The 27,424-nt window shown below is 36.5% G+C and overlaps 1 protein-coding gene across 1 annotated transcript in view; it reads right to left on the bottom strand.

The window, feature by feature from the left end:
- The window catches only part of LOC150099731 (death-associated protein kinase 1-like), a 504,639-nt gene that overhangs the window by 244,955 nt on the left and 232,260 nt on the right, over window positions 1-27,424 (bottom strand). Inside the window, exons 10-11 of the mRNA XM_090403485.1 lie at window positions 24,021-24,134; window positions 4,665-4,763 (exon numbers count right to left, since the gene is read on the bottom strand). Of these exons, the coding sequence (XP_090259611.1) occupies window positions 4,665-4,763; window positions 24,021-24,134 (213 nt within the window). The remainder of the gene's footprint in view (window positions 1-4,664; window positions 4,764-24,020; window positions 24,135-27,424) is intronic.

Genomic DNA, 27,424 nt, shown 5'->3' with positions numbered 1-27,424 from the left:
TCCATGGGTTTAAGGTCTGGGGAGTTTGGAGGCCAAACATTTGGACTGGTGAAGTCGTAGAAATTTTCAGACAACCATTTTTGACTTTTCCCAGAGGTGTGGCAAGGGGCCGAATCCTGCTGCCATACATACGGCCTACCATTGGCTACCCTTGTTATCCAGGGCTTGACTACAGTTAGCAACTCCACGAACAAAGCCCGAATTCCAATGCCAGGGTTTTCAACACCTGTTCCTGCAGATTTGCGAGGAATTCTGCTGTACGAACGCAATCAGATCGTCTGCTAGGGATCTTTCTTCTTGCTACATCCTCGTAGTCACCATTGCAAGTCTCTAGTTCATGCCTGATTGTTTTTACTGTATTCTGGGAGCATTGGGCAGCAGTCGTAATATCCTTATTTTGATGGCGGGCACGAATCATCATGATACAAGTTATTCTCTTCCATGATTCAGGTGGGTTCCAGCTATCCATCCTTTCTGACATCTTGTATATGAATGAAGAAGGGTCCAAACGTTTAAATGAAGAGAAGTGTGTGTTAATACATGTAACTTACGGAAAAATATAATTAATTATAAATATGTCAAATTTATCCCGAACACCCTGTATATCCATGGCTGCAAATGGACCCTCCGTTTGAAAGTATCAACAGAGAATATGATTACTGCAGACTCACTGGGCCTCTCTGGAATTTGTCATTCTCCACACTGGTGACCAGGACATCATTTTCATTGGCATTTTAGACTTTAGAGGTTTGGTCTTTATTATTATTACACTAAGATCCCATGGAGTCAAACTCATCTAGGAGATCCCTTTGTCATACACACTGCTCATCATACCACATCTTAAACACATTCAAATTCTCAGGCAAGGCATTCCAATCATTCACAACTCTACATGCAAAAAACCTGCTTCTCACTCCCCTGTTCACATCCTCCTCATACATCTTCCAGGAATGATCGCCACCATTTTATGAAAAACCTTTTCAACACTGATCCTATAATAATCCCTTACCAACTTGCATGTCTCTATAATATCACCCCTCTTCCTCCTATTCAGTAGACTGTAAATTGCATCTTCTCAACATTTCCTAATATTCAACATTCCGGAGATCAGAAACTACCTTAGTCAGTTGCCTATGGACCTTTTTCAACATCTCTTCATCCTTTTGAAAACCAGGTGACCAAATCTGTGCACAGTAGTCCATGTATGGCCTAATCAGTTCCATTCTTGTTCCATTATACAAAGGAACAAGAATTGTCCTACTTCTACAAGTCAGTGTCTTTCGCATCATTTCCAGAATTTGTTATGGTGTCTTCACAATTTTGTTAATGTGTCTCCTAAATTTCAGATCCTTATCCACTATCATCCCAAGATCTCTTATTTCCTCCACCTCAAACAATATATCACCACCAAACGTAATCCCATCTTTGTTCCCAAATTTTAAAACCTTACATCTCAACACTGAACTGCCATCCTCATTCCTGCACCCATTCACTCAATCTATTCAAGTTTTCTTGTAAGGCCACAACACCTTCCCTAGTCTTCATAGTTTGTCTCAACTTTATGTCATCTGCAAACAACTAAATATCCCCATCCAAATCTTCACCAATATCATTAAACATACAGGTTAAACAGCAGTGGCCCTATAAAAATCCCTGAGGCAACCACTAATGATTTTCCTCTTCTGGGATATTGCTCCCCCCATACACAACTTGCTGATACCTATCAGATAGCCGGTCTCCGATCCAATGCACTAATCTAATATCCACCCCATCTGCTCTAGTTTGGCTATCAACTTATCATGTGGTAATGTATCAAAAGCCTTTACAAAATCTAAATTTCAGATCCTTATCCACTATCATCCCAAGATCTCTTATTTCCTCCACCTCAAACAATATATCACCACCAAACGTAATCCCATCTTTGTTCCCAAATTTTAAAACCTTACATCTCAACACTGAACTGCCATCCTCATTCCTGCACCCATTCACTCAATCTATTCAAGTTTTCTTGTAAGGCCACAACACCTTCCCTAGTCTTCATAGTTTGTCTCAACTTTGTGTCATCTGCAAACAACTGAATATCCCCATCCAAATCTTCACCAATATCATTAAACATACAGGTTAAACATGCTGCTGTGTATCATCCCTCTGCTGTGGCCAATGAAGCCACCACCTTATTGTAGTAAATAAGTAGATTACTAAAACATGACCTCCCTTTAGCAAATCCATGCTGCCCATCAAAAATAATACCATTGTTGTCACAACCCAATTCTGGATTCTAGTTCTCACCAGCTTCTCCAACACTTAAACCACATCTGACACACAGATAGGCCTATAATTTGATGCTTGAGTTCTATCACCTCCCCTATGACGCAGCACAATCTTGTCCTCCTTCAACTCCTTCAGAATTCAACCTAGTACAAGACTCATTAAAAAAAATATGTCAAGGCAGATGCCAACTCCCTGGCACATCCCTTCAAAATACATGGTGATATATGATCAAGTCCCACAGCCTTATTAACATCAAGTTTGCACAATTTCCCATATACCTCTTGTTCACTTACAGTCAGTCTCTCCTCCTCGTCATCAACTGCTCTCAAATTCTCCATGATGTCACATTCACAAGAAAATGAAAGACCATTATGAACTGCTCATTAAATATCTCAACTATACTTTCTGCAGCAATTCTTCTTATACCATCTTCTCCAATCAATATCATCTTCCATAATTATTCCTTTTTTTTTTTGTGCTGGCTACATATCAAATGAACCTCCTAGGATTCTTTATGGCTTAATTAGCTAACTGCTACTCATACTTCACTTTTGCTACCCTTACAAACCAAGTCATCCTCCCTGCCTGTTCTTTGTATTCCTCATAGAATTGGTTATTACCACTTTTCTTATGCTACCTCCATAATGCCTTTTTCCTGTATCACATGCTTAATCTCTTCATTCATCCATTTCACATCTACCTTATTTAACCTTGGTCAGAAGGTTAAATAAGGTGGGTGTGAAATGGATGAATGAAGACATTGAAATATATTTAGACATTTTTCTACTAGACAGTTCTTGAATATCACCCAAGCTGCACTGATCATATTACCAGCCAACTCCTCATTCCATGCTACACCTGCAAGCTGTCTCCTGAGCTTCTCATAATCACCAGCCTCGTAGTTCCACATATACCCTTTTCTCGCAGAGGTCCTCACACTGCTGGCAAACACCCAGGTAATCACTTAACTGTCACTCTCACCAACTGGAGGATGATTTGACACCTCATTTATAATAACATCCTCTGATGAAACCAGGCAAATCATCCAGAACACATGCAGCTGACAAACAAAAATACATTATAACAAATAGCATCATAAGATGGTGCTATACTGCCCATATAGCTGTTGTATTCTCATAAGCTAACTAACTAATCACCTTTTTAGGGAGGGGATGTATATGGGCTTGTTTTCACTTAGCTGGCTTCCACTGTAGAGTGGATGCCAGCTAAGTGTAATATAGTGCCTAGATGATAAAAATGGATGTTAGATAAGGAGAACTTCTCTTGAGCCCAATAAGTGGGATTACATCAAGATTAGCTGCCTTTTTGGTATCCAGTTTTTTTTTTTTTTTTTTTTCAAGATTCTTCTGGGATCTTTCTAGCAGATGACAACAAGAGGGTGTGATGCAACGTTACAGATGATGGAGGAGGTCATTTTCCTTGTCTTTAGGTAATGACATAATGCAACCGTTAGGGTGAGAAAGAGGAGGAAGCTTTAGCTGTTAGGACAAAAGTTGTGCCCAACAGCTTTGGTGAGGGTACAGAATGCATGACTGCCATTGGCACAGACAATGAGTGCTCTACATTTAACCTTATCAGGCTTAACCCTTTTACTTATGGTTTTATAAGTGATATGGGCAATTATGCAGGCTGTTGTGAACAAAGCTGGGTTTTTTGTCTCAAATCATTTGGGATTGGCTTTCTAGGGCTGCCCTGGGACACCTCTTAGAAAACTATCGCTAGATAAGGTTAAATACAGTGAGAATTTTGAACAGCAAGGAATGAAAGCTTCATTTATAATGGATTATTTCTGTAACAAGATCACAACAAGCATCTGGACCTGAAGAATGTAAACAGTAAATAAAGCTCTGACCATTGAAAGAAATAGTAAAAGTCACACAAGTACTCCCACTTGCACTGATGTGATAGCAAAGTATATGAGATTGTGAATGGCTGAGAGAAGGACATTTCACTGGAGATGAAGCTTAGATGAGATTGTGATCTGAATTACCAAGAAGAGTAGACATGTCAACAGTGTAGCTGGAAGGAGAACTTGTTAAGAAGAAATTCAGAGTGTTGGGTGAGTGAAGGGGATTGTTGGGAATTCTGGCAGGGATATGAATGGTCTGTTTTAGGTCACTGCTGACAGCAAAAATCTCTGCGGTGAAATCATCAAGAAAGATGAACGTTACTGTTGGGGAATTTGGATTGAATGAAACTGAGCTTCAAAGATAAGAAGTCAAAGAGATCAGAATATTTTACAAATTGGCAGAAGGGAAAAGGTAGCAGATGAATGATACAAAATGTGGCCATGAATTCTTAAGACAAAAGGCCTTGCCTAATCTTGCATAGTTTGGTAAAATATTTTCAAAATTAGAGACACAGATACTTACGCTATCCAATGCATGAATATCAGCATTTTTCGTACGCAAAAACTTCAGGATTTCCAACTGTCCAAGACCAGCAGCAATATGAACGGCTGTCTCTCCATGCTGTTAATGTTAAAAACATTATTAAGAAAGAAAAAAAAAATTAAAAATATTTTCTTTAAAATATCTCTTAACTTAGTAATTAAATATACAGATGCTCAGTGAATAGCACAATATCCAACATTACTTTGTTGAATGTTTTGACCTTAAACTTTTACATACAAAAACAATAGTCAAAAAGATTCTTATATTCAGTGAATAATGCTAATTAACAAAAACTGATTTTTTTTTTTTTTAAATCTGGAGTAAAAACATGCCAAATAATAATCATTTACAACTAACTGATCACGGTATTCATAAAAACAAAAAAAGAAAAAAGAAGCTGAGAACAGTGATTAACAAAGAGCTTGTTAAATGCAATTAAGTTGTTAAAAAAGTTGAAGCTGATATTATATCATGCACAATACATGTTGAACCTAGAGATTCTGAAGTTAAATAAACTGTCATATGCAGTTCAAGTTGGTGGTAACCCAAGCAGAAATATTGCAGCACATTTTTCCATCTAATTCTGTGATGGGAAAAAACTGCCTTATTTTCGCAAATGCAAATACAAGTGAGAAATGCTCTTCCTTCAATTAGACAATGCTGTAAAAACTATCATAATCAGCATTGGATATGTAAAGATACTTTACATCTGGGAAATACTGAAACCATCAACCCAAAGCCATATGTATCTAGTAAGTCCCACTAGAAGGCTTGACTGGGCACTTGACTCACTTATGTGGTGTGGCATGCTCATCTTTATCCATGCATTGTGCCCTGATGGTATCAATTTGATTCTGGAAAAATACAGCAAATAATAATCAAATTATTTTAGTTATTATATCATCTACATTATCTTCTTCTTCCTAAAAATACTAATATCAGTTACAATCAATGTATAAGATGAACATTAGACTTTATAGAATCAAGAAGCTATGTTAGTTGTACAGGCAGGCTTTCAATTGATTGCTCATCTTAGGATTCTCTTCAACGTTTCCTAATATCCCAAAAATCAAGATGACCAAATCTGTGATACTTGCCACATTACTTATTTATTGAATGTTTTATACAAGCACAATCAAGTACTTGTCAGTACTGTTCTCATCATTATAAGGCTGTGGGTTCGAATCCTGCAATGGGCATTTGTGATTGTCTGTGAAAATACCAGCGGTGGTCATCAGTAGATGGCATTGGTGTAGATGATGAAGGTAGCTGCAGTTGGTGGAAACGGATAGTTGTAGAGTAGGTGCCTTCCCTCGATGAGTCTTTGGACTCCCTGGAGGTGTCACGTAATAATAATAATAACAACAACAATAATCATCTGCATGATTTCTAACTCTTGTAATGAAAGTCCAATGAACTTGAACTCTTTTATTTCCCTTCTATCCTTTTTAGATCTTCATCCACCTTCTCACCTTCAGTTTTACCAATACTAAAAGCTGCATTCCTTCTCCTCAAGCCAAAATGGATAATTTCACACCTGGCAAAGCTAGACTGATAACAGCATCCAAACAGATGTAGAAGGTTTGTCTCTCTTGGCTATAAATTAAATTAAACTTGCCTTTTGGATCTGGCTCCCAATGATGTTGAAAGTTTTTGAAAGGTTTTGATGTTGAAGGCTCCCAATGATGAGACCTCAATAATGGTTAAAACTGGTCTGGGTAGTAGCCTTTCCCATAATGCAGAGCAGCATTATACACATCCTTTCAGATGTGTGCTTTGCATTATGGGATAATAAAGCAACTATTGTGAAGTCATGAGCATATATATATAAGAAAGTACAGTAGCCTAGTTGTGAAGATACTTCATGTGCAAACTCTGTTTACTTATACTTAGATAAAGGAATAAACAGAAAATAATTTCTTGGCAAGTTTAACATCACATCCAAACAGTGTTGGTCTGTTCGAATCTGCTTAAAAGGACATTCATATCAGAATTTTTCAATATAACACTTCCAAGCTTTGCATCACCTGTACACCAGAAAATCGGAAATCTCCTCTTGAAGGTTATATTATTATTATTATTATTATTATCTGAGACCTCCAGGGAGTCAATACAATATCCAAACCAGCTGTCGTACCTTCCCTTAAACTCATTTACACTAGATGCACTCACTACCTCTAAAAGTAAACTTTTAGAGGTAGTGAGTAACTACCTCTAACTCACTGCTCTGTGAGAGAGAGAGATATCTAGCTCTTGCCCCTTTCTTGACTGCGAACAAACTTATCTTCCATCGATGCTCCTGTATTCTCTTTCCACCTTCCTTATAACAAAAAATTTCATCAGACTGATATCCTATAACACCCATTCAGAAATTTATAGACCTCTATCATATCACCCCGCTTTCTCCTGTTAACCAGAGTCTATAATCCATAGACTCGCAATCTGTCTTCATAATCTAAATCCATAATCCCGATATAATTTTCGTAACTCTTTGCATACTTATCCTTACATGTCAAGGTTTGCTTCAACATTGCAATTATCCTCTGAGTTGTATTTGAAATTTTTGCTATGTGACCTTTAAACTCCAAATTCCTATTCATCATTAAGGCAAGATCCTTGGCCTCATCAGTTTAACGTAGCATAACCCCACTAATATAATATGCTGCTAGAAATCTCATCATGCTGAAGTGCATAACTTTACACTTACTACCATTAAAACTGACAGTCATTTTTGTTTGTCCAAATTTCCAGCCTCTTCAAATCATTTTGTAAGTGCTTGATATCAGTAACATCCCTGATTTTGCATCATTGGCAAACAATTGCATATCTCATGTTAGACCCTCCCTAGTATCATTAATGTATAGACTGAACAACAATGGCCTAAAGAATGAACCCTGAGGTGCACCACTGGTTACCTTTAAATCTGGCAGATGCACACCCACCATATACCACTTTTTGATATCTGTCTGTCAACCATCTACTTATCCAAGTCAAGAGTTTATATTCCGATCTCGTATTCTCCAGTTTATGCAACAGCCTTTCATGTGGTATCCTATCAAATGCCTTAGAAAATCAACATTATTATAGTGTATCCATTCTCTTTATCTGTTGGCTGTAACACTGTTATAAAATATGAGTAAATTGCTAAAACATGACTTTCATTTCATAAACCCATCCTGTTGCTTGCAGAGTATATCTTGTCTGTCTACCCATTTTGTATGCAAGTTCTTACCAACTTCTTGAAAATCTTCCCCACCACACCAGAGATACTGATAGGTCATCAGTTTAGACACATATTATCAACAATGTAGATTAAACAGCAGTAAACCACACTGCAAACCTTATTCTTCCATTCCTAATAGTTCTAATACTTTTGGCAAACCAATGAACACATAACTAAACAGATATAATAATAATATATTGGTTTCATAGCCAAAGTTGTTATAGTTTTAATTACAATCAAGTCATCACTTTCAAAGCTCAGTGGTGCACTTTTATTTTATCCTCCCCCACCCCACTTTTATAATACAATGGCTGCATTAATTCTGAGTTCATGGTCCTTTCCCATCTTTCTTATTATTTCAAATGCTGCATTTTGAACTTAATGGATTTTCCTTTACAACATGTACTGTCATGGTACCCACACCAATTTACTTCCCCACTCTTTTTTTTAACTTCCACTGAAATTGGAACCGTTTTTTAAATATCTTTTTGAGTTTTATTACAATAATCATATTTTATTATCTTAGTTTATCATAACATCATGATTTATTTTTAATCAAGCATATAACAGATAACGTTACATTTACTACCATTAAAGTAAGTAAAGTTATCTACCATTATTACTATTGGTGCTTACCCTTTATTTATTTATTTTTCTTTTTTTTATGTAACTCTCCCACAAAAAGGTTGCAAACCTATAATACATTAGTACTATGGGTGGGCTGAAGTTTATTTTTATTATTTATTATTATTTTTTAAATTAATTAATTAATTTTAATTTTTATTTTTTGAGAGCAGGTACACTATCCACTCAGAACCACCCAGGTTTGGTTGTTCACCTGAGTAAAATCACCAACCAACTAAGGAATATCAGGTGATCACTGAAGTAAACCATACACTATACGATACACAGTATTTCTATCTGTCATTCACATGTATTATCTCACTGAATCCCTATTATATAGGATGAAAAACACAAGTTTCTGGGAGAAAATACCCTGCTACCTCCATACGAGATTGGTAAATCTGCCATGAAATGAAAACACCCATAAATGAAGTGAAAATCCATTTCTCATGTCATGATGAAAATCGAACTCGCCTTCCAAGTAAGTAAGCCCAAATGAGCACGTTTTCCAGATGAGAGTGGGTCATATAATTATTCAAACTGTGCTATGGAGGTCATATATAAAAAAAACATGTACCTATAAGTATGTTTTTTCTTTTTTAAAATTCTTATTCTTAGAATTATACATCACCTTTGTTCGAAAATACTGCATTTGAAATTTATTCTTTTATATTATATGTGAATTTAGTATTTCTTTTCAGTTAACAAAATCTTCTTACATTCTAAACTACAATACTTCAATCTCTGTTTTTGTGCTGATGTTGTAATGATATTAAATTTACAGTCCAGAATGTCTGAGAGTGCTCGATTTGGTATATCCATAGCTAAGGTGGACAGACATTCTGTCTCCCAGTAGGGAGAGTGACCATGCGGTCTAGTTCTGGGAAGTTCCTATGTGGAAGTATCTGTCAAGAAAGGGTTTATGTTGAACTATAAAGCTGGTAATTATGACTTAGGCATCTTGGTGAGAAAAAAAAAAAAAAAAAAAAAAAAAAATGGAAGGAAATATACAGAAAAAGGTTATCTGCATACTCAATGAGCAGTATGAAGTGCAAGCAAGAAGGGTGATTAGTATAGTAAGGAAGGTCAAAATAAATCCAAAAGACAGAAGTTTTTTCACTTGACTATGCTACCAATTATATATTTGGTTTAATCCTTTATCCAAGTGTAAGCAAATAAAGTTTGTGCTTGAAGTATTTTCAGGACTGTGGCAACTCATGCTAAAGGTGGTATAAGTTATGACCACTTGCCTTGGTATCCCATAATGCAAAGGGTCGCTACCCAGACCAGTTTTGACCTTTATTGAGGTCTCGTCAGTGGGAGCAAAACCCAGAGGTGGTGATACTAAGGTGGAAGTAATGCTCACCATATATCAGTTGCCAAAAGGTGTCAACACTTTATTATTAAAATTCTCTGGATTAGAGATGGAAGTTTTTTCACTTGGGATTAAACCAAATATATAACTGGTAGCATAGCCGAGTGAAAAACTTCCATCAACTATCTCTAATCCAGAGAATTTTAATAATAAGGTGTTGACACCTTTTGGCAACTGGTAAATGGTAATATGACTTCTGCATTATCTCCACTTTAGTATCACCACCTCAGGGTCTGGCTCCCACTGATGTGCTTTTGTACAGAAGTGGTCCCTTTCCTTGAGGTATGAGAGGCTCTGCTTGGGATAGGTTTTTGCTTGTCTCTGAGTGGGGGCCACAGCTGAGATTATGGCTCTGCCTGGTGGTGGGGTGAGCCTGTCACTGAGTGGAACAACGTTGAGTTGGACGGTCACTCGTAGGGAGTGGTCTGAGGGATCGCCTAATTTTTAGAGGTCTTTACTTAAACAGCACTTCAAGATAAAGGTCGAAACCGGTCTGGGTAGTGATCCTTTCCATAATGCATAGCATTATACATACCTATAAGGATATGTGCTTTGCATTATGGGATACTAAGGCTAGTGATCAGAACTTATACCACCTTTACCCCGAGTTGCCCCAGCCCTGAAAATACTTCAGGTGCAAACTTTGTTTGCTTACACTTGAATAAAGGATTAAACCAAATATATAATTGGTAAATCCAAAAAAATTTTTTCATTATATAGCAAGTAAGAGGTAAAATGATTATGGTAGTATGACCTTAATCAATGCTGATGGCTGGAAGGCGACAGATCAAAAGGAACTGTTAACTTGCTGATTGATGATTTGGCAAAGATATATCATCCAAATGGAGTTTGAAAGTTTATTTTTCACTTGGTTAGACTATAATAAATTTAGTTTAATCCTTTATCCAAGTGTGAGCAAACAAAGTTTGCGCCTGAAAGTATCTTCAGGACTGGGGTAAAGTAGTACAACACCGGGCCACTCGTTGCAAAGGTGGAGCAAGCTTACAACTCCTTGTCTCAGTATCTCCCATAATGCACAGCACATCTCCTTGTGGACATGTATACTGCTATGCATTAAGGGAACTACCCATACCAGTTTTGACCTTTATCGAGGTCTCGTCAGTGGGAGCGAGGCCCAGAGAGGAGATACTAAGGCAGAAGCAATAGGAGAGGTCATCCTTACCTATAGGAGTTTCCAAAAGGTGTGCCACCTTATTATTAAATTACTCTGGATTTAGAGAAAGATGATCCACCTTTGCTGCGAGTTGCCTGGTGTTGTACTACCTTACCTCAGTCCTGAAGATACTTTCAGGCACAAACTTTGTTTGCTCACACTTGGATAAAGGATTAAACTAAATTTATTACAGTCTAACCAAGTGAAAAATAAACTTCAAACATCTTTCTCTAAATCTAGAGTAATTTAATAATAAGGTGGCACACCTTTTGGCAACTCCTATAGGTAAGGATGACCTCTCCTATTGCTTCTGCCTTAGTATCTCCACTCTGGGCCTCACTCCCACTGACGAGACCTCAATAAAGGTCGAAACCGGTATGGGTAATGGCCCTTCCCTCAATGCATAGCAGTATACATGTCTGCAAGGAGATGTGCTGTGCATTATGGGAGATACTGAGACAAGGAGTTGAGAGCTTGATCCACCTTTGCTGCGAGTTGCCCGGTGTTGTACTACCTTACCTCAGTCCTGAAGATATTTTCAGGTGCAAACTTTGTTTGCTCACACTTGGATAAAGGATTAAACTAAATTTATTACATCCAAATGGAGATTTTTCAATTGCTAATGTGCTAGAGACTCATGTTAAAATTGAAGCAAATGAAGAAGAGAAGGTGTTCAAGCATATTGAAAAATATCAATGTGAATACAGGTGGGAGTGGATGGCATGTTAGCCTGTGTACTACATGAATGTGCAAGAGAATTGGCACTGCTTCTGATGAAGTTGATTAATGTAAATCTCAGCTCTCGCAAGGTTACAAAGGAGTGGAATGGGGGGTCATATAGTTACATTTCATAAAGGTGGCTCCAAGACAGAAAGAGCAAACTACAGCCCAATTAATATATCATGAGTGGTTGTTAAAATATTGGATAAGTTGGTTAAAGGTAAAATCCAAGTGGATACATACGGATACGATACGATACTCTATAGTGGGTAGCATCGTTTTGTAAAAGATAGGTCCTGTCTTAGTAATTAATTCACATTTTGTAATAAAGTGACAGCTTTATTCTGTCAAATGCCTTTTGCAAAGTCCAGCAGACTTTGCAAAAGGCATTTGACAGAATAATCCATTTACTATTACAATACTTGTAAACTATTACAACAGTTAGAGCAAATAGGAATGGGTATAATGCTTGCAGAATGGATAGGAGGCTGTTGACAGACAGACACCAGACAGTAGTATACAGAATGAGAGTGATTAGTGAAGTCCCTCATGATTCTGTACTAAGACCACTACTCTTTAATTTGTATATCAATGATATAGAGAAAGATTTAAGGGGGAGAAGATATTCAGCTGTTTGCTGATGATGCAAAATTGGAGAGGCAAATAGTTGATGTAGATATCTTGCAGGGTGATTGGAATAAATTGGCATTGTGGGCAAAGGATAATGGTTGTCAATTTAATGTTGCAAAATGTAAGGTCATGCACTCTGGGTTGAAAAAGCTGCATACTGTGTATCACATTGATTAGCACTAGATAAAAACTGATGAAGCTAGGAACTTGGGAATAATGATGGACAGAGAGTTGAAGTGCAGAGGGCATATTGCAAAAGTTGGTGGTAAAATAATCAAAGGATTACTTGGATGTTGAAGAACGTGCTAACAAGTAAAGATAGGGAAGTTACTATCCCTCTTTATAAGACTATGAGTCAGCTGCTCTTGACTACTGTGCACAGATTTTGTAACCTAGGTTTCTTGGGCTCAGAAAATGGCAGAGAGGATTCAGAAACGAATGATCAAGCTGGTGACAGGTCTGTGGAATGCTCATTATGCAGTTAGGTTGAAGGTGTGTGGACTGCAAAGTTTGGTTGATCGACAGAAAAGAGTTGACTTAATAGAAATTTATAAGATATTAAAGGAGTGTTCTTTAAAATTGATGCAAAGGAAAATTTTCAATATATGACAAATAGAGAACTATGGTTCATTCATGAAAGTTGAGTAGTTGTGTGGTTAGTAAGGGTGTGAAAACTAGTTTTTTGTAGGGAGAGTGGTGAATGATTTGACAGAATTAGTTGTTGGTGCCTTAACAGTGAATTAGTTTAAGAGAGGTATGATAGGTTTTGTGTGTACAAATGTTAAGTGTGCTAGTCTCCCACGATTCTCTCGACTCCATGGAGATACTGTAAATAATAATAAAAATAATTACAGCATTTAATGTACAGTCCAGAAGTCTAAAGATTTTCATCTTGGATGAAAATCTCTTTTAACATCAAATACTAATGTTATCAGTATTTGATAACATGACAAATAATTTAAAAATATATATATTTATTTATTTACCTGCTATTGTTGTGGTGGATTTCCAACAAGTTCAAAGCACAATTTGTGTATAACACAGATAACAATTAAGCACTAGTAGACATTCAGAATTATAGTAACTAAAAGAAAAGACTAACATTCTATTTTTTGGCAAGTTAAAAAGAAGTCGATAACTATGTGATTAGAGTTAGGTCACTGTTACTGCTAGCTCACAACTAGTCTCTCTGATTTGTAATGATTTCTATATACGTAGGCTGTTCAATAAGTAATAAGACTATATTTATACAGAAAACAGATTACCTTTAATCGTCATCATTTACATAGTCTTTTTCGAAGTAATACCGTGAGATGCGATGCATTTGTCCCAATGTTGCGTCCACTTCTTAAACACAAGTGAAAGTCTGTTTTTGAGGGTTCTTTCAAAACCGCCTCTGCAGCTTTTACACATGCTTTGTTGCTTTCTAAAGGGTGGCCTCTAGTGGTTTCTTGAGCTGAGGAAACAGCCAGAAATCGCACAGTGCAAGATCAGGACTGTGTGGAGGGTGTGGTAGGATATCTGTGTTGTTCTTCTGCAAAACGTCCAGCAATATGTGGCCTTGCATTATCGTGGTGCAATAAGAAGCCATTCTTCAGCAATGGACGCTTCCTTTTGATGTGCTTGATGATAATCGCTGCTGTGTTGATCATTGTCTCTGTGATGGACGTTGAAGGTCTTCCCTCACGTTCAAGATCTTCCACATTTTGCCTTCCTTCCTTAAAAGTTTTATGCCAGCGAAAAACACTTGCCCTCGACACTGCTTCATCGTGAAAAGCTTCGCATATCATGTTAAAAGTGTCCGATGCAGATTTTTGCAAACGCACACAAAATTTAATCGCATAAAACTGTTCCAAGGACGCTTCCATTTCAAAGACTGCTCACGCCTCATAGGCGCGCCGAAACAAGCTTGCGTTTAGTCATGTGACACTCTGGCACATCGCCCGTATATGCCATCTATCAACCTCTTTTGTTAATACAGACAGCAACATTTCTTTATTCCACAGAAATTAATATTGTGATGAGTGGTTTTGCCACAGTAAAATTAGTCTTATTACTTATTGAACAGTCCACGTAATATCATAGCTTTCATCCATCTCACTGTGCGTAATGGAGGTATCCAAATTGTGGTCTACTGGTACTAACTTGTCATAATCATGACAGCAAAATGTATTTGTTTGATGTGTGTTCTTGGAGGTGAATGTTAAATAGGCACAAGGGCACTTCATACATGAAGAAAATCTGTCCATGTGTGAATGAATAAGGGTTGATAATCTGATATTTGTTTTGAATGTAATATAGAGGGCATATTTATTATGCATTATATTTTTTGATATGCCCTAGATATGAGGGATAGGAGCAGTTTGCTATAGCTTTTTATATTTGAGGGAGATGGGGTGTTAGTATTTTATAAAGAGTTGTATCAATGGCAAAAATATGTGTTTGGCAAATTAATCAAGTTGTTACAAGCACTGTCTCACTGAAACAGATATCTTGGTTTTATCTGTTAATATTTTAAGGATACTATATTGTTGGAATGAATCATAAGATCATCTATGGGTTTTAAAATAGAAAAATTTAAAGCTTCTGGTTCAAAAATATTTAATGAAAGAGTTGGTTAGCAGGAGAGACAGGTGAATCCATGGCAGTACCACTGTTTTGGACACACATTCATTTTGTGTTTTTGTTGAATAAGTTATTTTTATGTGGCCATTTTGCCACATTGATGATCAACTAGATTAACGTCAAATTGGTTGTCCATACTAAAAACATCAAAGTGAAAATGAAATAATTTTATTATGCAATAAAACAGATGACTTTGCATTTCTGCAATGCATTCCGATAGCAAAATTAAATTAAAATAATTAAATCATAATTCATAACATTTAACCATTTTGCCTAATTATGGTGTTAAAAACTGTATTATTTAACCTCCTTACCAGACACAAAATGGAGCAATATATCAATCACCTTATGATTTTTCAAAGATAAATACAACAACAGTTTTCAGTCTTTTATCAAACTATTATCCTGTTCAACTTTTGATCCTTAATGATAGAACCATTAATAGAATAAATGATGCAACCCTTAGTTTAAAGTCATTATTTTGAATTCATGAGAAAAACATTTTCTTTTCAACATTTTATCTTTCCTTGCTAGGTAGCTGGCCTGATTGGCCAAGTGGTTAGTGAATCCTCATAGGCTTCACTCTCAAACCCTATGTCATATTGATGTCATATGTGAACAACTAACTTTTGCTATAAATTATTTCTCTGTTCACAGGATATAAACTAGTGAATTTAAATTTAAAAATATGTTCAAAATTAAATTATTATTATATCAGATATGTATCTCCATGAAGTCAAAGGACTCATCGCAGGAGACTCACACTAACCTGTACATACACAATACCTATCATACCTCTCCTTAGACTCATTCACTATCAAGGCACTCAACTGATTCTAGTAATCCATTCCACTCACTCACCACTCTTAAAGCAAAAAATATAGTCTACACACCTTTGCTAACCATACTCTTGTACAACTTTCAGGGTTATCTAAAGTTCTCTCCCCCCCCCCTCTTTTCCGCCTATCAACTACTTTTTATCTTCAAAGATTAGGCATTTGCCTGTTCCAGTCTTCAATGGTCACTAATCTATCAACTAAACTTTGCAATCCATATCGTTCCTCATAGAGAGCATTCCACAGACCGGTCACTCATCTCTAAATCTCCACAAATCTCTGGATCCCCAAGAAACCCAGCTGATCAAATCTGTGTACAATAGTCAAGATGTGGCTGAATCATAGCCTTATAAAGAGGGTAATTAATTACTCAGATGTTTTTGAACATCCAAGTAATCCTTTGAGCTATTTTACCAACTTCTGTGATGTGCCATGTGAACTTCACTCTCTGTCCACCATTGCCTACAAGTCCCAAGGCTTGTCAATTTCCTGCAATTTGGTACCATCAATGTGATATACAGTATGTAACCTTTTCAATCCCAAGTGTAGAACCTTACATTTTGCAACATTTTTTACAATCATTATCCTTTGCCCACAATGCCAATTTATTTAAATTGTCCTGCAGGATATCTACATTATCAACTATATGCATCCTTAGCAAACAACTGGATATCTGCCCATATATCTTTCCCTATATCATTAACATACAAATTAAATAGTGGCCCTAATACAGAACCCTGAGCAGTCCATCAGTTGGGGAATGTCTCAAAACACTACCCTGACTAGCATACTCTAATTGTCAGCCTCATATCCATTCCCAGTAGCTGCAACTTTTGTAATAGTTTTCCATGTAGTTTTCTGTCAAATGCTTTTGATAAGTCCGGCAGTGTCATGGTGTAACCATTTCCTTTATCCAATTCCACTGTCACCTTATTATAAAATGTGAATAAATTACTAAAGCAGGACCTACCTCTTACAAAGCTGTACTCCCCCCCCCCACACACACACACAGAGTATCATATTCCTATCCATCTATTCCTGAATTTTACCTTTAACCAACTTTTGCAATACTTTTAACTACCATTCCTAAGATACTAATTGGTCTGTAATTTGCTATTCTGTCTTTAGCCACTTTTATGTAATGGAACTGGTACTCGTTATATCATCCATGCAGAGATTTAGATGAACACATTGACTGCCATTGGCCTAACTGTGTAAACTTGTCACCAATGCCAAGAGGTTGTCATTGGTGACAAGTTTTCTCTTTGATTTTCTTTTTGATTTATTTTCTCTTTGATACACATAACTGTTGATACATTTTTCACTTTGTGTTTTTATTAAAAAAATGTAGGGCGGAAGGAGGTGACTAGCATATTAATATTCAGTATGAAATATACAATATGAGATAACTCACAATTGGCATCCTGATATGGATGCAAACTGTGATAACTCCAACTATGAGTTATTTCACAGTTGGCAGTCACCGTGTTAAACAACTTCATCAGAGGCACTGCCAGTACTCTTGCAAGTGGGCTAACATATCATCCAGTCCCACTGCTATATTATTTTGATATTTTTCAATATGCTGAGCACCACCAGTTCATGTACTTCAATTTCCATATCTGCTTCTGTCACATCAGTAACTTCAAAGTTTTCATCTGGATGATACCACCCTTGCAAAGTGATCACTTAGTAGCTCAACTATTTCTTCTGCTTTTCTTACTAACAGCACTGAGTAAGGTTATCCTTGTAAATCATTTTTTCTTTTACCTAGATAATGAAAAAACTATTTTGGATTTATTTAGCCTGCTGAGCTAATTTCCTGTCATAATTTGATTTAGCCTTTCTTATCATACTAGTCAACTTTCTATTTATGTTCCTTCCACTTTTTTTTGCAGCACTTGCTTTTGCAGTACTACTCATCCATTAAATCCTACTCAGCTTATCCTCCTGACCCTGGGTAGGCAGCTAAATACTGTCTCACTGAAACAATCCCAGACCAATGACACTGCTCCAAGCAGCAACTGAAGTTTGTCATAATCATCTGCTTTCTAGTTCCATATAAACCCTTACTACACTGAGAATTTCATGTTGAGCAACCTCTCAAGGTCACCTTTCCTAATTTGATGCAAAGTTGCTATTGTAGTCAGGATAGATCTGATGCTATTACCAGATTCAGCACTCTCAAACCCCTACTCCCTACAACGACATGCTATTTCAAGTAATTATTCCTTAGTAACTGATATAAAAAGGATAAATTAATCCTTTCTATAAAGAATGAAAAACTTCATGAATTAGTGCAGGTCTAATAAGATTTTTAGTGCATAGGCTCAGCCAGATTAGTAAAAATTTCATCTCTCTTGTGTAAAGTGCTGGCACACCACCAGGATATTACACATAGTAAGATGAATGTTACATTTTTCACACACAGGTGGATCACCAGTCCTCATTAAATAAGAATATGTTACATGTGACTTATGTAGAGACTAGCGAGAGCAACTTCCTCTCTTTGTTTCTACATTGACTAGAATGCCAATGATTAATTCCAGCTTTAATCTCATGCAATTAGTTTGTCAGTGCTTCCTGCCATGATGACTGCCACTAGATAATTATCTCTGATCTTATAGACTGTTTGTATAAGGGCTTATGAAACAGTACGTGGAAAAAGTATGAGCTGAACTACCAGCTGCCATTACAGTCTTATTTCTCTTAATTCCAATGTGGCTAGGAATCCAAACATCAAAATTAAGGGTCTTTATTTTGTACAACAATTGTAGAGCTACACAAAGCACTGGATGTGGATTGTACAAAGGAGATAAGCTGTAAGGAATTTAATGAATCTGTATAAAGATACATTTTATATGCACAAGAGCAAGTTGAATAGCATGCAATCAAATCAGATCCTGCAATCAAGCAGGATCTGACTTGATTGCAGATCCTGGAGAGGCAAAACAGCAGCACAAGCAATAGAGGTCTCAGATCTTGAACTGTGAGTAAAGATGGGCAAAAATTCAGAACAGGCTGCTCTGTGTGCATTAAACAATTGCATGTAGACAGAAGGAGAGGTTTACAGGACAGAGAGTAAACCTGCCCCTGAGGAATGCTATAATGCATGGTGCTGGTAACATTGTCAACATTTATGCCAATAGCTTGTATAAGAATATTTTTTATATGCACACCAAAGGAGCATATAAGCAACATTGATCTTCCCAACAAAGAGAAAAAAATGCCAGTCCAGCTTGGAACCCATAATGAAGATTTGACCATACAAGTGATGCACAATAAAGGTGGAGAGGAACACTAATCTGCACTGCATTCTGTAAAGGATAAAGTATGAAGTATACTGAATGCGCTTTTGCACTTTCCCCTAAGTTGACAAATGTGTATAAGGAATGTAAGCTTTCTGTCAAAGAAGTCCAAAGAACTCAGCCTCTGGTGCTACTGGAATAATACTTTGTTCCAATCTTAAATCAAAATCTGGGTGAACAACACATTTTTGACAAAAGCAAATACCGACTTTTTTTTCTGCTGAAAACCTGAACCCATTACTAACCTTATGAAGAGATACAATCAACTGATTGTTCAAGTTGTCTTTCAATCATCCTCATATTTCAAGAATGACAGTAAATTGTCATCAACATAAACAGCATTGCTTACTAAGAGAGGAATCTGTTCAGTGATTTAACTTTGATAGCAAAGAATATCACATTTAAGACAGAGCCATGAGGAACAATCTCTTCTTGATATGGCTGAGATAAAGTGCTTCTCACTCAGACTTTGACGACTCGGCTACACAAAGTTTTTAATAAAAACAGGAAGTATACCCTGATGCCAAAATTAAAGGTCTTTCAATATGACATATTTCCAGGGTGTGTCAAAAGCTTTTTGTCATATCAAAGAAAACTGAAACCAATGTTCTTATATACACTTTCTAAACAGACCACATGGTCCAACATTGAATGGCATCTACAAAACCCATATTGGAGAGATGTTTGTTGCTTTCTAAGTACAGGAGAAGCATGGAATTTAAATTTTCTAAAATGTTTTACAATGACAGCTAATCAGAGCAATAGGCCAATAACTGTTTGCTTATGTTGCACCCCTTTCTTGGTTTTTAGATTGTAATGACAACTGGCTTATGCCAATAATCCAGACACTTTTCTTCTGTAAGCATTTTAATGTAGAGTAAGAGAAGGAAATCCAGAAGGTGAGGAAAGATGTTTCATCAGGCTGTACTGCATTGAGATGAGAAAGTAAAAGTGCTCTTTCTAGTTCCTCCTAATTGAATGGCTGATTGTATGGTTCCAGCATCCCATTTGCAGAAATATTTAGCAGAAATATATAGGATATAAACCCGTTGCTGAGATTGTAGCAAAATTTTCTCCCAAAATGCCAGCAATGGCGTTGGATTCAGCAATTTGGATTCACATCCATTATGATCCAAGGTAGACAAATGGTGTGTTATATATCTACTTTTCATTTTCCAGATTTTATCCCATACAATTTTTTAAGGTGTTCTATTAATAGGTTATGTAAACTGGATGCAAGATTGCTTATGACTGATGTCTAACCTATGTGCTTTGGCCTGAGCACCTTTGAAAGTAAAGAGATTTGATGCAGCAGAGTATATATAAAATATACATCATGCTCTGTCCTGAACGCTTTTGGCAGCTTGGCTCTCAGGGTTCTGCCAAGACTTTGGATAGAGTGGAAATTGAGAAGACATTTTTGAAAGTGTGGATGATGCTGCCTAGACAATACAATCTCTGAATAATTCACTGCTTCATTGATAGGTGTTTTATTGACTGTTTCAGCATTAATTTTTGCAAATGAGAAAATGTATTCCAATCAATCCAGTCCATTTTCCACATGGGCATTCATGGAGAAAACATGGGTTCCTATGAGCACACAGTTGCAAATAACAGGAAAATGATTGCTTCCATATAAGTTCTCTTCAACATCCCATACAAGAAGTGGAAAAATGGCAGAGGATCAGATTGTAAGATCTGTTACAGAACAAACATGAGCAGGTAGGCATATGGAAGAAAGTAATGAGTCTATTATTCAGAAAAGAGAGGTCATTATTGTCAAGCATTCACTCAATGATACAACCTTGTCCATTTGTGTTGGCAATACTCTTTGGGGTACTACCAACACAAATGCCTATTAAAGTCACTCATAAGAAGTAATGGATCAGGCAGTTGCAAGATAAAGTTATTAAGATCACTTTCATTTAACTTGGAATCCAGTGGAAAATAAATGGAACATACCGTAATAAGAAATCCACACAGAGGCAAATCACTATTGCTTTTCTGGATGCAATTTCTTTGGACCTGTTGAAACAGTCCTTCTAAACCCTTTTGAATAAAGAAGAGTGGCATTTTCCCTATTGGCTTTTCACTTGCTGCGTGAATGATGAGAAACACTGGTGCACTAATAACGTAGTCAGATGTCTTTTATTTCTTACTTCATTATCAAATGATGTATCTAGAATATCAGTACTTGGTTGGGGCCGTCTGAGGGCTTCTGAAAAATTCAAAGATGAAGGATTCATACTTAAGGGATTTTTGTTGAGTTTCAAACAGAGAGCTGCGATTGAATTTTGTGCTAAACTTGATAAAAGTTTTACCGAAATGCATCAAATGCTTCAAAAAGCATACGGTGATGAATGCTTATCCTGTACTGAAATTTACGAGTAGTTTAAGCGATTTCAAAGTGGTCGTGAGATGCTTGAGCACGACGAAAAGCCAAGCTGTCCGAAAACTGGACTGAGCAAAGTTAACATTCAAAAAATGCGTGATTTCATCGAAGAAAATCCGAAATCGTCCATGAGATTGATTAAAGATGAATTGGGGATTCCAAAATCAACTGTGCACAACATTTTGACTGAGAGTTTGGGCCTTCATAAATTGAATTTGAGATTTGTTCCACACAAGTTGACTGACGACCAAAAAATTTATCGAAATTAACATTGCAAGAACTTCATTAGAGGACTCAAGTCGTAAGGCCTCAAATTTTCTTGAAACGATCGTTACTGGTGATGAAACATGGTGTTTTCAGTATGAGCCTGCAACAAAGCGGCAGAGTGGTGAGTGGAGACCACCAGAAGAGGAGCATCCGAAAAAAAGTCGCTCGGAGAAGTTAAAAGTAAAGACAATGCTGATTTGTTTTTACGATTCCAAGGACATTATCCACAAAGAATTCGTTCTGCCTGGCCAAATGGTCAATGGTGAGTTTTATCTCAAAGTTTTGAAGCGATTGATAGCGAGAATTCATTACATATGACATGAATATCGTGACGACTCTATAACTCGGCTTCTAATGAAACAAATGTCATAAACAGTTGACATAACACTAATGAAGGTTGCCGCTTTCAACAACAAAAAGATAAAACAGGTGGTGCCACTAGTTTCTTCTATTTTCAAAAAGTTCAGTTTCTTTTTGGACAGAGGGTGTATTTAAATATATATATATATATATATAAAATAAAATAAAAATTGACAGCTTATATTTCTACCCACTGCAGGGTGAAGGCCTCTCCCATTGAGGGAGGTTTTGGGTCTACTACTCCCATGGTGACCCAGTCCATATTGGAAGAGAGAACAATCACAAACATTCATGCCTATGCAGGATTCGAACTCGCAGTCTCTTGGCTGGAGAGCGAATACGCTAACCACTCGGCCAACCAGGCCAGATAATATATATAATATATATCTTCAATCACACATATACAGGGTGTTCAGGATAAATTTGACATATTTATAATTAATTATATTTTTCCGTAAGTTACATGTATTAACACACACTTCTCTTCATTTAAAAGTTTGGACCCTTCTTCATTCATATACAAGATGTCAGAAAGGATGGATAGCTGGAACCCACCTGAATCATGGAAGAGAATAACTTGTATCATGATGATTCGTGCCCGCCATCAAAATAAGGATATTACGACTGCTGCCCAATGCTCCCTGAATACAGTAAAAACAATCAGGCATGAACTAGAGACTTGCAATGGTGACTACGAGGATGTAGCAAGAAGAAAGATCCCTAGCAGACGATCTGATTGCGTTCGTACAGCAGAATTCCTCGCAAATCTGCAGGAACAGGTGTTGAAGAACCCTGGCATTGGAATTCGGGCTTTGTTCGTGGAGTTGCTAACTGTAGTCAAGCCCTGGATAACAAGGGTAGCCAATGGTAGGCCGTATGTATGGCAGCAGGATTCGGCCCCTTGCCACACCTCTGGGAAAAGTCAAAAATGGTTGTCTGAAAATTTCTACGACTTCACCAGTCCAAATGTTTGGCCTCCAAACTCCCCAGACCTTAACCCCATGGATTATTTTGTATGGGGCGCAGTTGAAAAAGACACCAATCGCACTTCCAGTAATACAAAAGCCCAGTTAATGGATAAAATTAAAACAGTTTTTGCGGCCCTTCCCAGGGAGACTGTAGCATCAGCTTGTTCAAGGTTCCGAAGCAGAATTGAAGCTGTGATCGATGCTAATGGTGGTTATTTTGAGTAAATCTTGTTGATAGTATTGTAATTAACTCTGCCTGTAATGTTTTTTTGTCAATTCATTAAATTTAATAGATACAAAGAAGATTTTCTTTTTCCTTACGAAACTGTCAAATTTATCCCGAACACCCTGTATATATCTTCAATCACACACAAATATATATAAATTTTATGTTTTTGTATATTTATGTATAAATATAAATATATAATGCTAATAAAAACAGAAAAAAAATCCTTAGCCTGTCCACAGTGCAAATATACTATGGGTTTAACCCATCCAAGTGGGTGGGAGGCACATAAAAAACTAGAAGTATGCTCTGTGTCCTTTGGCAGAAGTGAGTACCAGTGAAAGTTGAAATTTTTTTTGGATAGCAAAATATTTTTTTAAAATAAAACAATCATGACCCTAACTCTAAAAATTCCTACACATCATTGCGTTCGATTTAATAAAACCAGTATAATAATATCCAAGTAAAATCCTATTAATGAATTATATGTATGATAAGTGAAATACAGTATAACAAAAACAAATATAATCACTTCAGTGGGGACAACAATATGTGATAAAACTAAGAATATCTAAAGTCAAAAAAATAAAAAAGAAAATTTACCTACCCGATTACACTGATTTGGATCAATGTTTGACATTGAAAAAAGTTCTTCTAGGCCTGAAAGATTACCTTCTTCAACTGCACAAAACAGTGCCTCAACAACAAAATTTTCATCTTGCTGTACATAGAGCAAAAGAGAGAGGAAAGTTAATTAACAAACAGCTACTTTACAGAAGAAAAAAAAAAAATGAAATTACAAATCTAGTACATATCCTTGTTATATATATGTCCTGTTTTAATTAATGCTGTTTCTTTCATATCCCAGTAAAGTACCTTTTAAGAAGTCGGTTCCCAGTATTATTCGAGCCCCACGTCAAGAGGTCTCTGGTAGAATGAGTAGCTCAGGTAAGACATTCAAATCAAAATCGGGCAACCACATGCTTATTTTTAGTTTCCTATCAGCATAAATAGTAGGATTCGCTATACATGCAATCTGATTGGGCTCCGAAATTTTGTGACTCTGTTATCGATTCTAGACTTTAGTCTCTTGAACAGGGATTCTGTCAAAACTGAGACTTGGGATCCTGTGTCCAATAGAACATCACAGTATATCCCCTTTATTTCTCCACGAATAACGGTCATTAGCTCGTTGCGTTGACTCGGATTTCAAATTGTTTACTCCCATAAAATCTTCCTCTATTTTGGAAATAGTTCCTAGCTGTGTCCCATTTTGCTGCAGATGTAGCATTGGGGTGCTCCCCCCTTTCTTTTCCCCTTGTTATCCCTTCGTTCCTGATTCTGGTTTTCTGTAGTTGTTTTATTCACTACTTCATGTAATTGTTTAACAATTGAATCAAGTCTTTCTATTAGGGGCTGATGTAATCTTTCTACTTCTTGTTTTATCATCGATTGTACTTCTTCCCTTGTCAAGGATTCGTTAATATTTGGGGTGGTCATTCTCTCATCTTCAATTTTATTTACAGGCAACGCTTCGTTTTTGTCTTCAGTTTTTTCAATTTGTTCTTTTGCACTCCCCTTCAAAATTTCTGGTTTTCTGTCCTTCCATTCGTCCTTCTTGGAATTAGATTCCTTATTTATGACATGAATTTGACTGGTGCTAGATACAAGATGAACGTCATCCATTCTTTCTTCTTTTTCTTTTACAGAAAGGAAACACTCATCTAAATTGTTTAATTTCTTTTTATATGCCGTCTCACAGAATTCTTCCCTTACCCCTAGTCTAAATTGGTTAAATGTTGCCCAGTCTAGATGGTTCCTGTCTTCAGCATATATGCTAAGGCTGTTTGCCAAAGTTAGCAATCTGTTATAGTAGTCTGTGGTGGACTACTTTTTTTCTTGGGTGCATCTTTGCAACCTCCATAGGTTGGGACCTATACTTCTGACCTTGGAGAACTTGGATATTAGGGCATCTTTGAATTTGTTATATTCTAAAGTATCTCTCAATATTGGAGAAGAGTACAAGTAGTTTTTAGCCTTTCCAATTAATTTGTTCCTCACAACGATCAGAAGCTGGAAATCCGACCAATTTCCTACGTTCCTAATTTCTTCTACAAATTTAAAAAATGATGGTACATCATTGTGATCTTCCCCTGAGAAATGTTGAATAACGAGTTAGGGATTAATTGTTCGAAAGAACTCTTTCTCACCCTATTGTGTTCGTGACTTCAGAATTTAAATTATCCACATTTATTTTTAAACAAAATTTTGTACAATATCCAGTGATGGCACTAGGGTCTTTGTCACCTGCATGAAATGTCTATCTAAGCGCCCTTGTAACGATCTGGGTGTGTGTGATTCTTTTACGATAATACAAATTTAAATCATTTGAAACTTCTTAAATAAATTTTGACAGAACAGCCACATGCTGGTTCGCTAAATTTAACGAACCAAGGTTGTTGACTAGGCAGGATAATCATTAAAAACCCGAAGATTCAAAAAATTCTCAAAAGTTAAAGAAAATTTTGATAAAGCCACTTCACTTTAATCGTTGAATATAATGATACAGGGATTATAGCCTTCTCACCAACTCGAATCGCTAACAAAATTAAAATGAATTTTAATTAAAGTTAAAATTTATTTGAACTAAGGTTTCAAAAATTCTTGCATTTTACAAGTTACTAAATTCTTAGTAACTTGTAAAAATATTAGAATAATTTTTATAAGTGGAACTCTCTTTTAGGAAAATAAAAGAAACTCAAGATAGATGAGAAAATAAGAAAAGAATTCAGAAATAATTAGAACATTTAATATAAGTATTCAAAAAATAACATCTTTACAGCATAACACAAAATAAATTCAATTACATAAATATACTTGAAATTTTTTAATTAAAATTTTAGGGTTTTTGATTTCATATTCACAAAATTAGATACATAAAAATAGGGGTGCTTAAGGGCAAAGCTGTATAACTGAGAGGAGACCTCCACATAGCCTTTAAAGGAATGCGTAGAACCGACCAGGGCTTCACACCTAATGTCCAACCCTCACCTTCTCGTGGTGCACCCTGTTGGGTATCTACTATGATACTGAACGAACGAGGATGGGCTGGCAATTTGGGATTTAGCCAACCAAATTGTATTCTTATTGTTTAAACCAAAATAAAAAATGATGGTACAACATGACAAAATTTCATGGCGGCTGGGGCGTCACCCAGTTAAACAAGGCCCCCCATTGTTTTCGCCAGGGAACCAGGGTGAACAGCGAAAAGTCAGCTACTGGAACAAATCTGAAAACAAACCCCAACTCAACATCACCAGAGTTAAAGATTGGTACTATTAACATAAGAAGCCTGAATGGCAAAGAAATGGAGCTAGCTGAGGAATTAGATAAGTACCAGATCGACATAATAGGGGTGACTGAAACAAAAAAGACCAAAACTGGTGAGATCTTTCTGAGCAATAAATACAAAATGTTATATTCAGGCAATGACAATCAAGGAAAAGAAGGAGTAGCCATAATATTCAACACAAACGAGGCTAACCATCTTGAATGGCAGTCAGTCTCAAGTAAAGTAATGTGGGCAAATATGAGAATAGGGAACTGGACAATGAGACTTATTTGTGCGTATGGTCCCACAGAAGGTTCTACTAAGATAGAAGTGGAGGAATTTTTTGACGCTTTAGAAAAAGCAATTGACACAATGAAAAAGGAAAAGTTGGTCCTTGTTGGGGATCTAAATAGCATAGTAGGAAATGATTGTGAGACATACAAAAATATTTTGGGAAAATTTGGAGAAAAGAGCAAAGCTAATAATAATGGCAAATATCTGTTGGATTTCTGCTCAGGACATGGACTGGTTATTACTAACACCATTTTCCAACATAAAAATGTGCACAAATTCACATGGAGAGAAGAGGCTAGGATTAAAAAAAGTCTCATTGACTATGTTATTGTTGATAGTGATGTTTTCTCCCTGGTGCAGGACACCAGAGTATACAGAGGATTTGA

Source organism: Typopeltis vanoorti, chromosome 14 (assembly GCF_054136105.1).
Source record: "Typopeltis vanoorti isolate ZY-2024b chromosome 14, IOZ_Tvanoo_1.0, whole genome shotgun sequence".
Taxonomy (NCBI): Eukaryota; Metazoa; Arthropoda; class Arachnida; order Uropygi; family Thelyphonidae; genus Typopeltis; species Typopeltis vanoorti.
Note: the sequence above shows the minus strand (reverse complement) of the source record. Positions and strands in the feature narration are given on the sequence as shown.